At 37.8% G+C, this 18,613-nt stretch overlaps 1 protein-coding gene across 2 annotated transcripts in view; it reads right to left on the minus strand.

Annotated features, from left to right (window-relative positions):
• LOC101864013 (vacuolar protein sorting-associated protein 41 homolog) overlaps nucleotides 1–18,613 on the minus strand; it is a gene marked incomplete at its 3' end in the record, with an annotated part of 77,580 nt that overhangs the window by 14,813 nt on the left and 44,154 nt on the right. For both annotated transcript variants that reach the window (XM_005106946.3, XM_035972046.1), the window contains 7 exon segments: nucleotides 845–892; nucleotides 2,673–2,800; nucleotides 4,035–4,127; nucleotides 6,686–6,829; nucleotides 10,198–10,254; nucleotides 11,400–11,515; nucleotides 16,695–16,827. In XM_005106946.3, the coding sequence (XP_005107003.3) occupies nucleotides 845–892; nucleotides 2,673–2,800; nucleotides 4,035–4,127; nucleotides 6,686–6,829; nucleotides 10,198–10,254; nucleotides 11,400–11,515; nucleotides 16,695–16,827 (719 nt within the window).

Here is an 18,613-nt window from a genome sequence, read left to right on the forward strand (position 1 = left end):
CTCTGGTGTTGCCTTCATCCGCTCCCCCCATCTCCCGAGTGTCTCTTAAAAAAATCAATAACCCCTGCCCTACTCCGTAGTCCTATACTTCGCAACGCTCAACGTTTTAATGAACTTTGGCGACCCCAACAAATGCCGGTGCTCACCGATGCCGTACCTTGTAGTGCCTCGCGCGAAGGTTCACTGACCTGTCCCGCTGGCGAACCCGACAATCTAAAAATCGGACAAAGCTTGTATTTTCTTTTCACCCCCTCCCCCACCCCACCCCCACAAGTGACAGCACGGTGAAGAGTCCGAGTAATTATTAATTTTATTTGCACAGCGACAAAGCGGGTATACTGCACAACCTGTACAAATGTTGCGTTATCAGTTTATCTACGCCAAATTTCAGGGTGGTAACGAAAGCGAAAGTAGATCTTGATTTTCCCGATCGAGCCTCGTGTTCCACCTGCCGCCATAGCCGGCTTTTGTGTGAAACGTACTCTCGGACGGGGAAAAGGTGACCGAATAATTATATCACAATCGCGACCGGCAAAAACGGAGTCATGTACCGTGGCTAGGGTTCACTGAAAAGTCTTCCTGGCTTCATCATTCAGTATGCAGGCTAATTTACGACCGTTTACCAAATTTTTACTACCTGCAAGGCAAATTTACTACCATTTACGACCTTTACAAACAGGGCGCCGAATTTACGACTTTTTTACGACTTTGCTGGACACCCTGAATACTGGAGGTATACTTTAGAATGCCCTTTAAAAATTCTTTGTTAGAAAAATTACTTGCACTATAGGGTGAGTAAATACAGTGATTTCTTGAGATCAATCTTATATCTTATCTTCCATACCTCAAATATATTCCAAGAGCTTTGTCAAAGGCTTTCTGGTGGGCATATCTGAAGAAGAGAATAAATGTGAAGATCATGAGGATTAAAAGGAAATTTAAAATTTACAACAGAAATTTTCAAAATCAATCATGAAAGGAGAATTGGTAAACCAGATTGAATGTGGAGCAACCCGTGGTAAAAAACATAAAGTTTAAATCAAGTGAATGATAAAACTTTAAAATTGTAAGAATAACAGTAGTAAAACCATCCAGTTTTGCAACACTTTTTCAAAATCATTAAAAGACATTACAACTTTTGCAAATTCAAACCATTCAGTATGTTTCTAAACAAAACATTTGTATCACGATGTGGTGAAATCAGGCATTTGTCAATTTTTGGGCATGTAGAGTTATTGGTATCAGCTTAACACTTTTCCCCTATGGGACGCTAATCGGCAACAGTGTGATATGGCTACAAAAATGTTATAGCAATGATCTCTTTTTTGACAACATGCGTACTTGTTAAAGTTGTAATTTCCTTTCTGAATTATTCTTGTGGCCTTTGAAGTCCAAATCAGTTCATTAACAACAATTGGAGTAATTTTTTTTTGTAACAATGTTGAGTAGACCTGGCATAAGTGCTGCTTTACACTTGCCCCATGATGAAAATTCGGGTGATGAATGTGCTAGATCTAATGTTTTCAGTTCTGATTCTAATTCCTTTTTTGGTGAACATGCAATCATCATGTTCAGTTCACTGATGTACCCCACCTGCATCCTGGTCTGTGGGGACAAAGGTTGTGCTCTCTGAGCGCTGTGAGGGTGGAAAATGTTAAAGTACGTACCAGAAACTTAATTTTTAAAGTACCTGTATGCCAAATCCACCAGCTCCATATGAAAGGCCTAAGTCTCCTGGGAATTTTGGTACCATTCTTTTACATCTCAGTCAATTTCTAAGAAAATGGCAGCTGTTTTAATATAATCAAATATTGCTTAATTCATTAACTGGCTGCAACCCAATGTTTGACATAATAAAAGATTACCAAGTGCATCAAACATTTCCATACAAACTATAACATAAATATGGAGCCTAATTTTTTTCAAGACTAAGAAATCATTGCAAATCTGTATTTTATTACCTCAAACACAATGATTTTTTTTTCCCAACAAAAACACCAAGCATTGTTCTGGCCAGCGCCGCAGAGTAACTGTAGTTACTGGGTGCTCCTCGTGTGGGGGGTCACATGCTTTCGGAGTTTTGTGCAAGGATTGATGAAAAATAATTCCAAGCTGATGACTTTAATCTAAAAGTATAGAAAATAAACTGACCTTTCTAGTGGCACCTTTTTTTGGAGCAGGTATTTTATCAATTTCGTGTTTAAAATTATCTTTGAAAACTTTGACGTTATTTTGAAAGGACTTCTATTTAAACACCAAAGGCTTTGAGGCGTCATGCACCTTTCAAGCATGGGCTTTTTTACATCTGATCTGATAAATACACACCACTTTTCTAACGAAAATATTTTTTAGTAAAATTGTCTAAAATTGTTCAACATCAAGTCAACATGATGGAGTCAAGATTACAGACGCTGTGAGTTACTCATTTTAGCTACTTGAACCCTAAAGTTCAAACATCATTTTACATCACTTGACTTTAACAGGTAGAGAAATTTATAAAACATGAACAGACAATATTAAAATACATTCATATTTTCATTTTGGGCAATAACTTGACAGACACACATAAAACAATAGTAAAAAAACTGTTATTTCTCCAGTCTAGCTAGCCATCAATACTCAAGAACATTTGGCATACTTTCAAAACCACACAGCAGAAAAAGATAGCTTACAACTGGCCCAAGCTTTGTAGCAAGACTTCTGGATCTTTCTCTCTGTCCAAACGTCCAAGGATGGCATTGATGATAGACTCATTATCATACAACTGCGGAGGCCATTCCTTCACCAATTGGTAAAAACGCTGAAAACAATATTTAGGAAACAGATGAAAACCTAGAGAGGCTGTGTTATCACCAAAGATACAAAAGTCATTCATGGTCTGGCAGGTATTTGAATGTATGTGTCACAATGCCGTGGAATCAGGCACTCGTCAATTTTTGGGCATGTGGAGTTATTAGTATTGCAGTATTGCATTAAAGCTTGTTCATTTGCCTTGCTTTCAATGAAAGAATTACTCATTTATCTTAAGTACATGTCAAGATATTTTCGATTGAATGAAGTGGGGGTCACCTGGTTTCAGAGACAAAATTAGGGAGAAAAAGACCACCAAAGTTTGGTTAGTTACAAAGCCTCAGAGTCCCTGAAAACTGACAATTTACATATTTTTTTGCCTTTAATCAGCATTATTCAATATAATTCACACTGAAATAAGTTCTTTGTTTTAGTTTTAGTTAGAGTATCACGGCACTTGCAACACAATAAGGTCATATAAGAGCCGAAGATTAGAGGCGTTATAAGAGAGTAACAAACATAAAACAGAAAGAGGAGAGATCAGGACAATAGATGTTTGATAGGAAAGAAGAAGCAAACCACACCAGAGCACCCGCCAACCACCCACTGAAATAAGTTCTTAAATGGACATAGAAGATGTTGAGGGGGGGGGGGGATTACAAAAATAGCCAAACCAGCGGAAAAGTGTCTGTTTCTTTACTTTCATTATTTTGATGAGTGCCAGATTTCACCACGCTGCCTCACATATGTTTTCAGACATTCAAACCCATGCTTCAGGTGTAGATCCATAGAGCATATTTTATAATCCAAATCTCTTTTAGGCCCACATGATTTAGTACTACCACAATTCTTTTGGTCTTCAGTTTATATGGCAAAAATAATATCATACGACGGTACAATAAATACGTTCTATTGTGAGAAATTCCACAAGACCAGAATCTTTAACAATAAGAGTTAAGAGTTCAAAGGGCTAGAGATATTCTTACCATCCATCACAAATACCAATAAGAAAATAAAAGTTGTCTTATTATGGAAAACTTACAGTGATGATAACAAGAGAAAGAGACTTTAAAAAATCAAAAAACCGTTACCCCCAACCACCAAACTAAAGACTACATCACAGGGACTCCTTTCAGTTGGCTCACTGCAACTGTCCTAACTTACACTGACACTGGCAGGAACATAAGAGCTGTCATTGGACAATTAAGAAACTTTAAGACTCCACAAATTACCAAGTGACTCACATCAGAATCTGAGGCCAGAAATTCATTGAGCACCATTTCATAGATTGCAGAGTTCAAACGAGGATCTTGCCTTGGAATGTAAGGAGCTATGGCCTGGAAAATGAACAAAAAAAGTCATGAAAATATTAAAGATACATCTACTACTGATGAGCTAAACTGCAGATTCAAAACAGTTTGATCAAAAAGAGAACAATGGAGGAGACAGAATTCAAATTTAAAATTAATCTGAATGGAATATTTCCAGAAGCTTTGTTCATCGGAACACACCACAATTGCTCATATGTGAGAAGGAAAGCCAGACATTTAAAGACTGTATGCTAAGCAACATGGCCAAAAAATTAGATAGTCAAGCAAATGGCGAAAAGCCTGATTTGGACTAGGAGTCCTTGATGTAATACTTCAGGATTTAAAAAAATAATAACACACACACACACCCGCACAAACAGAGGGCATATACATGGATATATTTGTGGGCAGCCACATCTTATGCCTTAAATTTTTTGGAAGATGTTTCATGACCACAATTTAGATAATTTGCTGCCACTGCTGCCACCACTACCACCACCAATACTACTACTACTACTACCATTACTACTACTACCACTACTATCACTACTACTACTACTACCTCAACAACTACTACTACCTCAACTACTACTAATAATAATAGATAGCATTTATATAGCGCAAATCCCCACTCAACAGCAGACTCTATGCGCTTTACACTATATTATTACCCCTGCAGACCAAAGAACACTCCGAAACAATCTCAGCTTCCCGGGAAGCATACAGTGCAAGCACCTGATTAAGCGCTCAAACACTAACATACTGACAAGATTTTTCACTGTCTATAGCCGGGTACCCATTCCCACCTGGGTGAAGTGAGGAAAATTCGTGTAAAGTGCCTTTCCCAAGGACACAACGTCGGGTCCCTGACGGGATTCGAACCCACGACCTTACGGTTGCGAGTCTGAGAGCCTAACCACTAGGCCACCGACGCCACTACTACTACCTCAACTACTACTACCACCACTACTGCTACTACCTCAACTACTACTACTACCACTACTACTATTACTACCTCAACTACTACTGCCACCACCACCACTACTACTCCTACTACGACTACTACTACTCCTACTACTACTAGTTAGAAATACATGAAGCATTCACTCAAAAGAGCACTTAAAATGACACAAATATGTATTCCAACGTAAAGGTACATCAATACTGGGACATAGGCAGTGACGAGTATGTATAGAAATAATTCATGTGAAGTTTTAGAAAAATGGATCAAATCAAAACAGGGTAAACAATCCCAAGACAAAAAAAAAAACCCACTATTCCAATATAAAATCTTAGTCGACAAAACAGAGCATTTAACTCATTCGCTACGTATTATTTTCGGCTTGTGGACGAATTTTTTTTCGGGAGGGCGAAATGAGATGATGACTAGTGCGCAGTTCACAGGTCTTGGGGGCCATAAATTCAAATAAATATCAACATAATATTATATACCAACATTTTCAGTATGGTTTGTAGAATACATCTGTATTGTTTATTTGAGTATTTTTCAACTTTGGTTCCTGTAAGAGGCGATTATGCAACACAATTGTGATTGGCTGCGGATAAAATTTGAAAAAAAATCGTTTATAATCTCAGATGAAACTCGCAAAATATGTTTGCACCTAGTCAAATTATACATCAAAATAACCATAATTGTATATAGAACAGGAAAATATTGACAAATGAGCAGTTATATACATACATTCCATAATACTTGTACATTTGGATCATAACCTCCGATATTGAAAAAAAAATAATTTTATAATAATTTTGAAAAAAGGATTCCAAACAGAATAAAATACTCGTATCTTATATGGAATTATTCAGAATTGCATTTAGAATAAACCTATACATGTCTTAGGGGGTACTTTTTGAGTAAATTCACTAAAAAGTAGTGATTCTGGGGAGAAAAAAATATTTTGACTATTTAGATTTAGGCCTAGATCTAGATCTAGCACTCAAAAATATTGATTTCTCAATTTCAGTGCACTGGCAATTTGAGTCCAGTAGTATCAATATTATAAAGAAGAGTCCTACACTTCTTTAGCGAGGAAAATAATTATACATTTTGTTGTGTAAAAGTACTAAGACTGGTGTCTGGGCTATAATTTGGGCTTCGCGATAAAACAATGTCGCATAAACTTCAAAATCCTGTTTCAAAACTGAATCAAAACTTCCAATTTTCGGTGGAAACGCTTGACCCGGAAGTCAACTTTATATTATGACCTTTATATTTTAACATGGATATGTGGATTGGAATAGAAACCAAGCTAAAATTGAACGTCGGTTCTCGAGCCGCCGGGGGGCGGCTTAGCGTACTGACGGCACTTTAGCCGCGCCGCCCCCCACGGCTCGGCGTAGCGAATGAGTTAAAAAATATATGGTATGTGAAGTATACAAAGGTGATCACAGTGATTTAGCAGTTTCTCTCTCTCTACTTACTCAAATAAAGTAAGCGCCGTACAGAGTGGCAATGAGCATGAAGCCACCTGCAGAGCTTCGTCTGAGAGGTCATAGGACACTGACACTGTTGACTAGGAGATAAGCCTACAAAAAATACGCACAGCTAGGATGGTCATACAGACCTTAAGTTGATTGATTTTGGCAAATTTGTAAATCTCCTCCTCCCACAGCTCCTTCTTTTTGCCCAGAATTTTCACGCATAGCCGTCCAGCCTCATCGAAGCAATCTTCTTCTATCAAATAGTTCAGGTAAGCACGTCCGATATCCTGGAAAAAAAGAAAAAGTCTGGTAAAAAAAGAATGATCAATTAGCTTGAACATCTATAGATCTAGCTCTGTACAGTAAAGCACTGTGCAGAGGAAAAAGCAAAAAGAAATACGTGAGGTGGCGTGGTGAAATGAGGCGCTTGTCAAAACACAGGTATAGGAAAAACAGGCATTTTTCTACCAGCAAGGAGATTTTTAAAGAATTTTATTTTATGGCTTAACGTCTTTTATATCCATACAAAAAGACATTTCCATGTGAATTTTACTAAAAAATAACCATTGATTAAAGGCACAAATATGTAATTTTTCTGTTTTCAAGGACTCTTTAGCTACTGGAGTTACAACACTTTGGTGGCCATTTTCTCGCCTCATTGACACATATATGTGAGGCAGGGTGGTGAAATCAGGTGCTCGTTAAAATAATGGAAATGAAGAAACTGGCATTTTTCTGCAGGTTTGGGAATTTTTATAGACTTTTTGCTTTTTGGCTCAACACCTTGCATGCCCATTAAAGAACACATTTGTGTGTGGATTTTCCTGAAAAAACGCTGATTAAAGGCAAAAATTATGTACATTTTAAGTTTCCACAGACTCTCTTGCTTAGGAAATAACTAAACTTTGATGGCCATTTTCTCGCTAATTTTACCTGTGAAACCAGGCAATCCCCACCTCCTTCAATCGTCAATATCCTGATTGTATCCAAGATGAATGGGTATTTTTTTTTAATCGAAAGCAAGGCAATTAAACATGATACCAATAACTCCATACGCCCAAAAAGTTGAGGAGTGCCTGATTCCACCATGCCGTGACACATACGGAGTTCTAAAGAAGACAGCTGTGAAATGACACTTGCCTAAGCAAACAAACTCAGAAAGAGACTATCATTATTTTTTTTAGAGAAATAACTTGATGTTCGGACCAATCCTAACAAAACTGAAAAATAAATAAAATTCAACCAAGAAGATATCAAATTTGTTATTTAAACTAAAACTGAGTGATACGAAAAACTGTAACTGAAAAATAAATAAAATTCAACCAAGAAGACGTCAAATTTGTTATTTAAACTAAAATTGAGTGATACGAAAAACTGTAACACAAAAATCATACACAATGTGCATTTGTGTATTATAGAACAAATTTACATAAAACTGACCTTGCTAAATAAACTAAGGGAAGGTGGAAGCTATTTAAATAGTATGCTCTAGGAGTTGAACATTTCTCTCCAGGTAAGCTCAAATACGAAGCTGGAAATTTGTAATAACCCTGTGGCGTGTTTCTAGGTCCATTAAGGAAATAAATGAGTAACATGCTTCATGCTCAAAACAGATTCCAGCACCAGAAAGACACTATGCACAAGACCCAATTGTAAGCTTTACTCAAACATAACAGTAAGAGCACAAAAAAGCTATGGAAATGATGGCCAGTATCTCTTAGAATGATTTGCAAAAGAAATAGAGGTAATTTTTGGGGGTGAGGACATAACTGTTGCTATGGAAAAGATGGCCATCTTGAATAATAAACATAAAACGTAAAATTAATTGTTCTCAAACAAGAATGATGTAAAGAGCTGAAAACTGTAGAAAACATTTATTTTTATAAATCTGGGTTATAGAATACTTTCAATGATAATATTCACATCAAAAATTAATTTTTGTTTCCACAGTCTAATTTTTACCTCCTGATAGAGGGAAAAAGTTAATATCTCTTTTATCTGTCGTATTAAAATGGATCTATAAACAAACACATACATTCGAGTCTCAGCTCGGTACGACATTGTGTCCTTGGGAAAGGCACTTCACAAGAATTTTCCATTTGGCTCAGTCCTTTCGGAGATGGGCGTTAAACTCGGAGGTCCCGCCTCTTAAATATCCTATACCATTTTTTTTCTCACATGCACATAAAGTTTCAGGGCTGTATCAGTTTTTTTAGAACATTTATCCTTATGACCCTCAACTGTCCTAAAATTTGATATCTTAAGAAATCAACGGCAAAGCTTTCACACACAGTTTTGAACAATGAAACAACAACAGGCCATGAAGCCCCTAAAACAAATGGAATTAATTTTTTTCCAGCAGTTTTTGCATCAAGGATCGATTCTATGTTGATGAAGAATTTTAGAAAACATGACTTCAAAATATGATAAATTTTAGCAAATTTGGTTCAAAATCTACCCATCACCAGCAACAATGGAATTTGAGACTCAATGAAGTCGCTGGGCCTGGCCTTCAATTTCGTTCAATCCAAGTGTTCGCTATGGCAAATATGTGGTTTTGTGTAGATAATTACAGGCACCGCGCAATTAATGTATAATTATAATAATAATAATAGTTTGACTTTTTCAATCAAAAATAGTTTGGTTTCAAATGAGAGGTATTGTCTTTTCTTTGATAACAAAGAATTGCAGGAAAACTCAAGGAAAATACGCTGAACTCTACCAAGCACACACAGTGCTAAAGGGCCGATTTGTTAAAATGCAAACCTGTGTCATCTATCATCTATAACGTATTGTTTGCCAAACAAGTTATGTTGCTGTGTAGAGCCTAGCATACTGCAACATAAGATTCCACAGTCTAGCACGAAATTCATTACGTAGATCTATGTCAAGGCTAGTAATATTGATTTGTAGCCGGGGTAAAAAATAACTGTGTCGCGTTTCTATCTCTACTGAACTTCCGTGCCTGGACCATTTGTACCCCCAATTTGCCTCCCACCCCCCCCCCCCCCCCCACACCCCCGCCAAGATACATGCAAAGACAGTCATACGTCGCACATGTGCTGGCCCACCCATCCGACCCCGATACAAGCTAAGACATGGGTGCATGATAATAACGCGTCTGTTGGTATGAAAGGAGGCCATTGATGGGTCACATAGAGCAGTTCACCCTGCAAGCGACTTCATTGAGTCCGAGCTTGTTTATTTATGTGTTCGTTGAATCCGAGTTATTTTTATTGGTTTCTATTAATTAAAAAAAGCAGGGAATCCAACTCCTTTAATTGAATCTGAGTTAATTGAAACTGAGTTCCAGTGTACCTCCCTTAAGAAAAGACACCAACAGTTACCATATCTTTTGGTTCCTTTTCCTCTGAAGCTTAAAAGATCATGTATCATGAGCACACAAAACTTAGCTAAATGTTGAACCAAAGAAACATGTCAAGCCATAGAAACATGATTTTTAAAAAAAGATAAATGAGATATACAGCAGTCCAAGAAATATCATGAGCCCAAATTTAAAGATGGAGAATTTTGGAATAAATTATTCCCATGCACATGTTCTAGGAGCATACAATTTTTCTAATAATAAAATAAAGACAGATACAATAACGAGGCAAAACACCCTCTTTGACAGAACATGTAATAGCAGCCTTACAGAATATGTGTGCATCTTCAGCTCTCGGCTGTGTTCTGAGGCAGCAGCCATGGCTTCCTGTGTAAAAGACAAAAAAACACATTAATTAATCGACATATTAAGCATTTCTAATAATGTACAGTATTTTTCGAAGGAGTTGTACAAGGTGTGGGTAAAATCAAAGCTAGATGAGGACTATGGGAAATGCAGACTTGCAAGACAACACAACAATAGAATAGTCAGAAGTGCCAAGGAACAGTCATGGAAGGAATATGGCGAAAAATGAAGTGAACTGTGTAAGCACTCGCCACAACAGTTCTACAAAAGTGTCAAAGCAACGACACTATGAGACGAACCATACACTACAGCCCAAAAACAGTAGTCAATAACAAAGATAGGAACCATTTCACACATATAACAAGCATTGTGGAATTAATCTCTCACTTATTTTTAATCGATATAACTTGGTTATTTTGCATACATGTTAAGAAACAATAGTTCTAAAAAATTGTCTATTGAATTTTTCCAAAACAAATTAGCAAATTTTTCTCTGTTTTTTTTTCCCGACTTTTTTTTCTGGAGGTAGTATTTATGGCTGCAAAAAAATCAGTGAAAGTTTACGCTCCAGACACCACCACCAAAAATCTATTCCATGTACAATATAACATGGATAGCTCAAATTTGTTGGGACTAGCCTTGGTCGTTCAAGGGATCCGTGGTTTCGAGGGATATCTTACAAAGATAAAGAAGAAGAAAAAAACCGGGACTGCATGCACAGTTTAACGGATGCATGATTTCAAGTCTTCTGTGCTCGACCTATCCATGTTATACTGAATTCAAAATCTTTTAGTGTTATATTTTTTCTTCATTCTGTAAAAAACTCATTTGGATAGGATGAAAAATGGTGCAGTTATTTTAAAAAGTATATTAAAACGGTGTTTTGAGAAAACGGACTGTAAAGAAAAAAGAAAGGACTTTAGGAGGATATGGTGGTGATTAACATGCTAGATAGGTGGCAAAATAAGGGTTTAGAGGATTCTTATTCGATGAAATAGTTTGTAAGAGTCTGCCCCTCCGTTACCCACTTCTTAGGTTGTAACTTCAAAACTCCAAAGAAAAAATGTCCATAAACAACAGAATGCTTCACTCGTCTATCAAGGGGACATTTGGAAAGGGTGGATTCTGGAGAAGAAAAAAATTACAATCCTACTTCCTGCATTTACCTCATACTGCTCATGTTCCATGAGCCATGTGATGTGGTCATCCTGGTCTCTCAGACGGGCTACCACCACATCCTTAGGGCTCACAATAAAGTACAGGTTCTCCTCTGGGATGCACTCTGAAACATTTTTGGATGGAAAAACAAAGTCATCATATGAAAACCTAACTAAACCTCTGTGTAGATGATCTGCTTGATTGATTGATTAAGTGTTTTACGAGACTATTGACACAGATTTGGTCATGTAAGTGCCAAAAAAATACATTATTGCCGCAAGCTTAGTTATGTACTAAAAATATGGACAGACATTTATAAGTGTTCATAAATGTGGTAAAAATTTCTTACATGCTTTTACAATATCAACTGTACTGTATATTCTACTAGAATGTGTCGAATAGCAAAATTTGTGGCTGCATGCCACGCAAAAAGGATCTTCTTCTCCTTCAAGTAGATATTTGTGAGTGGCATGCAGGTGCCCAATTTTTAGTCTTGTGTAAATTATGTCTTCTCCTCAGAGAAGAGACACTGGTTTCCTTGGCAAAAGCTTTGGTTGGATGTAGTGAAGTTTGTTAGTTCTAAAATTTTGGTCCAAAATGTGTTCTTTTACTTCGGGTTTCAGGCCAGAGAATAGGATTTTACTATTTTTGTTTTCAGGTAGTTTCAGAGATTCTTTGGCACTGTGGTCAACGGTCTTGTTGCCACCAATACCAACATATAGCAGTGAAAACCTCGAACGTGTTGTTTTTTATCCCACAAGATTTTGCTTTCAAAAGAATCGTTGATTCAAATAAATAATACCACTAAAAAGAGGAAAAGCTCCTCTTTCTTCTGATATATCAAGTGTCTGCATGTAACTATATACATGATCACATGCTGTTTTAGGAGGGTAAAAATATGGGTTTTAGTCTCCGTGACCGTACGCCACTGGGGCGCACGGCCAGTTTGTGGTACCTACTTTAAGTCATACTTTACTATTTCCTTGACAAGTGGTTGAGTATAAATGGTGAACAAAACTGGACAGAGGACTGAGCCCTGGGGGACCCCATACTTAAGAGCAATGATCTGATGACTTAAGTCCTTTTATAACAATAGGTTGGTATCGATTTGACAGGTAAGAACAAATCCAGCTAAAGGGCAGTCCCAGATGATCAAAAAGTGGCCTCCACAGAGAAAATGGAGGCATTGGGATAGAGTCTCCTCTGTTTTGTTTGTTTTAGTAAGAGTATTACAGTGCTTGCAACTGCATAAGGTCAAATGAGCGCGTGAAAAAAAGTTGGTTCCATTCACAACAGCTCACTGCACAGCGTGATTCTGGTCAACACCTCTACTAAAATGCTAAAATACTAAAAATTTGATGTAAATAAATTTTTTTATTTAAAATAACTTTTTAAGTTGCGTCGCATCCGACACAAAACGGCTTCTCATCTTCCTGAAGGAGGTATTTGTGTGTCAGGGATATGTGTCCGATGCGTAATCGAGTAAAAATGACTTTGTCTCTTCTGGAGAGGCCCGAAGGTTTTCGTGGACCCAGTTTGGGCTTAATGTTGGGAAGTTTTTTACTTTATTTTTAAAGTCAGTCTGTGGGAGAGTGTTGGTCGTTGATCTCAACAGAAAGGACAAGGATTCCTTCACCAGGAGGTCCACTTTGATTCGGATCCGGGCTCCCCACCCTCCAGAGCCCAAAAAGGGAGCACATTGCTTGGATAGCCAAAGCTGTGCCAGGGCTACCCCGGAGTTATACTCTTCACGAGAAAGTACGAGACCCTATCGTCAAGATCGACCCAGGGACTGAAGGGGTTTCAGCTCCCAACCGATTGAGTGTCATGGGCCGTGCCACCTTCCAGTCTATGAGGAGAACCTGGGCCAAAAAAGTGTGTTGGTGAGGGACAGTCCGCAGACGGATCTCACCTCAACCGCCAGGTACCCAGCTCCCCTCTGCACGGGTTGGACCTCAAGGTCAATGAGGCGCCCACTCTGTGGGATGGATGACCTCTAGTTTTGCTCCACATGAGGTCAGCGGTGGAAGAAGAGACAGAAGAAGTAAGAAAGAAGAAAGGAGAAGATGAAGATACACCAAAGTAGGCATCGGACACGGATCCCAGAGGGGGTTGGGGTCCATGTGTATACTTCGTCATTGGAGGAGTTTCACCTCCTACAGACAGGGTAGTGGGTCTATTTACATTACTCCAACCCAAAGCAGTTATTTGGTTTTAAGTAGGTACCACAAACCCCCACCTCTGCGCAATTGAAAGTGTGTAGGAAACTCAAAATCTGGTCATTTTTAATCAACCATAACTCTTCTAATTTGACACCAATCTTCACCCCGCTTCGAACTAAGTCAGTTCAACTATTGTTTTTAGCTAAAATCAAACAATTGAGGACAGCACGGAACGAGATATTGTATAGTAAGCTTTCTAAAAAGGTCACCGAAATGCACGGGAATGCGTTTTTCGCGTCATTTTTCACGCCGGCTGCGGCGACAAAAATTTAGGGTGCTTCATAAAATGCCTTCGCGCTAAGCGGATATAACTGCTATCGTCATGAAACAAAAAGTGCAAGAACGAGCTTTGAATAAGCTTTCACCCGGTACCAAGCGCTTGTTGCTAAAGTTAGTTGTTGACCCAGAAATATCGGGAGTTTTAGAACCTATTTTTAGAATGGAAATCTCCAAGTCTGACTAATGATTGGCCGAAAGAACCCTGGACTATGCAAAAGAAGAACATGTCAAGGGAATCGTGTGTAAAAATGACTATGATTGGTCTGGCAGCCGTTTAGCGCCGCTTGATTTAGTAAACACACATGCTGGTCCCATCTCTGGCGACGCGCTTGATTCAGCAATGGCGGAGAATTATTTACGTGCACTACCTATTTTCGATTACGCTCTATTCACGTACATAAGTGCATGTCAAGGGCTGCATTGTGCTTCCAATCATGGATAGGGATATTCAGGAGATGTGCGGTAAGTTGATTTTGTTAATTAGATTGTTATAGTGTTACTTAGTTCTTCATAAAGTCATCAACCTTTGCCTGACCTAGATCTAGCTAGCGCTTGAAGCCGAGATCGCAAACATGCGAACGGGTGGTCTCATTCAAAGCGTCCTGTAATTAATTCAGTACCCAGTATTGTTGTAAATCTGGTTTGGATAGAAACATAAGAAGCTAAAATTTCTTGAAAATATGGTAAAATCTAAATCAATTTGTTTTTAGTCATTAAAAATTGGTGTTATTTTCTGGTCACGTGACCATTTCATTCTATCGATGATTCCGTATTGGTGACCTCTCTTTTCAGATCATAACAAGCTTGATGAACTCATCTGTGAAGGGGGTGCAGCTGGCATTTGTTCATTGATGAATGAATATATTCTCTTGAATATCGCGAATATCTGACAAAGTTTTTGATAACTAATTCATTTAATTGTTTTCTTTTAGCCAATATATCTATTTAGACTCATGAAACAAGTACCGGCACCAATTGAATTATTTTTTTATACAACTTTTAGAGGCTGGTTTACTGCTGAAAATGGACTCTCCTACTTGAAGGCTTCATTCATAATAATTCGTGATTATCGAATAAGTCGGTACCTTTAGAATTGCTAGATCTATTCCTGAATAAACCCAATTTTTTTTTAGATTAAAGAACCATGGGGAATTTGAACTTTGTTGCAGATCTAACTTGTGTCTCCTCCACCCTCTCCCCAAGTGTCCAAGCCCTTGATTTGAAAATGGGCTCTGCCCGTGCAGGAGCTTCTGCACAATTTTTATATTTTTGGAAAAAAATCGTTTTGAAACGAAAATGGGCTCTGCCCGGGCGAGAGCTTCTGCCCAATTTTTTTTATTTTTGAAAAAAAATTGTTTGGAGATTCTTTCCAATTAAAAAAAAAGTAATTAGAATTGAGGAGTTTTTGTGTGTGTTTGTGTATCTGATCTGCCATTGTTGAATATTTACTTTATTAATGCCTCATTTTATCTCAGATTTGATTGCAGAAATGGATTCCTCGCCCAAAAACACATAGAGGTAGAACTTTGGGGCGTCTTTCTTGTTGTTCTATAGAAGTTATAGATGATTTTGTTGAAATTATGCCAAATAATTTCGTATTTTTTCTCTTATCTAACCTCATATCATTGTAATGCTTCATGTTATCACAAAAATGATAACAGAAATGGATTCCTCGTCCAAAAATACATTGGCATGGAAAGTTTCAGACATTTACCATGATTTTAGGTGATTTTATTCTGAAAAGTGTTCAGGCCATGTGTATCGTGTTGTTATTTTCTGTTTATACGCAAAATTGGCAGTTTTCCCATTTTTGTGGTTCCATATCTGATTAAATTGAAGTGGCAGAACTCTGAAAAAAATTGGGCTATGAATTTGCACTACTGTGAATATGTTCTGTAATTTCATTTCTTTTCAGCAATAACTTTCCATTTTATTGAAGTCTGAAATCAGTCTTTTCAGCATGTTTGAATTAACATTATGCATCAAGGAGTAATTTTTTTTCCAATTTTAAGTCTCTGTATTGGCTTTATTTAAACTCTGACTGTCCTCATCTTGATATTTTCCATAGTTTATACTAGCACCTGTTGAAACAAATGATAATACACACTTTAAGTACCTGAATAAATTTTCTGTGAACTCACAAAATCGCACTTTTTAACGTGATTTTAAAGTTGCCAAAAATTTACGACGTCCACAAATTTCAAACGCCTGTCCTTTTTTTATTTATTGTCCGATTTCTATAATTCAAACACCAAAGTTTGTGGTTTGCATAGTTCTTTATGATGCAACAAACATATGTTTGATCAAAGCACTTTGAAATTTGGATTTGTGGTACCTATTTTAAGATATGTCTGACTGTGTCTCTTTTGGTACCTTTTAATTTCTTAATCATCTTCCAGATTTTGTGCATTGGTGTGTTATTGTTTATTTTATAGACATAATAGCGAAAAGATGTTTTTTGGCTGTTCTAATTATTCTGCGCACTTTTCTGAGTTCAATAACAAATCTATGTCATGTCATACACTGTTGAAAAAATCTACTAGAGTATATGCTCTTGTCATCATTTATCTCTCAAACTTCTCCTTTGATCAAGTGGCACCACCACAACACCTTTTAGCAGAGGCTCTATGGTAATGTGACATGGCTGAAAATAGAGCTGTTAGTAAAGTAAATAATGTCTATTAGCCACTGAGCAAACATGAAAATATGACTTATGGCCTAAAGAAATATTTAAAACATTTGGATGGTTTGTGTAAAATGTCTGATGGCCTCTTAGCAAACATGAGGTTCACATGATCTCACCTAAGTGGTAATCATTGCAACGATATTCCTGAAACCCTCTTATGGAGAGAGCGTCATTGCTGATCTCCTCAAAGTAATTCATGTGAGGTTCCAGGATCTGCAGGTGAGGCCTGTTGGCCACTGTCCGCCCACCCTGATAAGGGAATAAAAGAGATGTTTAGACAAGTCGCAAGGTAAGTGCTATCTTATTGTCCATTTAGGAAATTTTTCACAGCTATACAGCAATGGTTAAAACACATTTATGAGGGGGAAAAACCCAGAATTTAAATATAAAAGCCACGTCACCACTGAGCAGCACTGGTGTTATGAAACAAGAGTTATTACAAAATGAAACTGAAATTTGATGGATCAGGGGTATAAACCATAACAATTTTTGGCTTATGTGAAAGACTTTTCTAAAGCCTTGACAGCTGCAACAAATGCTCCCAAAAGTCCGACGTTGGATGTTAGTGCAAGGTACCACTGAGCTCGCATAGTGATAGTCACCAACAAAGAGTTGATAAACCACCATATTTTCTATGGACGCAGGTTAACACAACAGTATTTTTTTTTTTAAATAGTAGAGGGTTTTATGGCGCTCGCAACTGCATACGGTCATATGAGCGCCAAGGGGTGGGTGTCAACAGAGAAGTCTTTACAGGGAATCAGACTTATTCTGCTCACCTCTCTAGCTTCAACAGCACAAGGTCTGCTTCGACTATCAAGGCACCCCAGAAATAGTAGGTCACAAGAGAGTGACAAACATACAAAAGGAGTAGAGGAAAATGACAATAGTAATGATTAAGAAAGAAAAAGCAGCAGTTCTCAGCTGTAGATCAGGCACAGTTATGAGCGTGACATGAATCAGCCCATTTACAATTCTACTGTACTTGAACGAGAAATGTCCCTCCTTTGGGAATGGCCTAAAGACACTACAGTCAGTGGCACTGCCCCGGGGGTTTAACACAACAGTGACAGTGAGTTTTGTTTGTATGAGTTTGAGTAAAAGAAAGCACACCATCTCAATACTGGCCATTTAGAGCAAGAAAAAACAGTCAGACAGACAAGCAGAAACAACAGGAGGAAAGGAAAGAAGTAGGCTCAAAAACCACCCACATTGTGACACTGACACAAATAACTTAAAGGAGTAGACTGCACCAAGCTGTCCCTAACCACCAACAGGGGAATGAAAAAGAAAAAATCAATACAGCGTTTCAGTTCATGAGCTTTTTTTGTTTTAGTAAGAGTTTTACGGCGCCCGCAACTGCATACGGTCATATGAGCACGCGAAAAAAGATTGGTTCTGTTCGCAACAGTTCACTGCACAGCATGACTCTGGTCAACACCTCTACTAAAATGCTAAAAATTTGATGTAAATAAATTAATTTAAAACAACTTTTTAAATAATATTAAACATTTTTAACAATCTGTTGAACTCTGATTGCGTACTGTAGTGAGAAAACTATCGTAAGCGCCATATTGTGTAGCGTAAGGGACTGTACCGCTATATACTTTGCATTCCCATACTACGTAAAAGTGACAAAATGGTCATTTGTCACTTTAAAAATCGATTTTCGGAAGCAGTGACAGCAAGTATGACATAAAGTCTATATACAAACCAAAAATCAATAAGATATCATGTTCCGTTCATTCACAACAGGATTTGAAAAATTGTAAAAATCTTTAAACCACTGTAGCTCGCAACCCCAGCTTTGTTGGTTACGAAAGTACGTGATTCAGGCAACGAAGTAAGGATGAGGAAAGAAAAAGCAGCAGTTCCCCCTATGTTGTTCCGGCACAGTATAAGTATGACATTAATAAATCAGCCCATTTACAATTCTACTGTGCACGAAAACATGTTAATATCCTGCCTTTGGTATTGGTCTAACGACAACTTCAGTCAGTTGCACTGCCCCGATGGAGGGATGAGAAGAGGGGGG

Source organism: Aplysia californica, unplaced genomic scaffold, assembly GCF_000002075.1.
Source record: "Aplysia californica isolate F4 #8 unplaced genomic scaffold, AplCal3.0 scaffold00565, whole genome shotgun sequence".
Taxonomy (NCBI): domain Eukaryota; kingdom Metazoa; phylum Mollusca; class Gastropoda; order Aplysiida; family Aplysiidae; genus Aplysia; species Aplysia californica.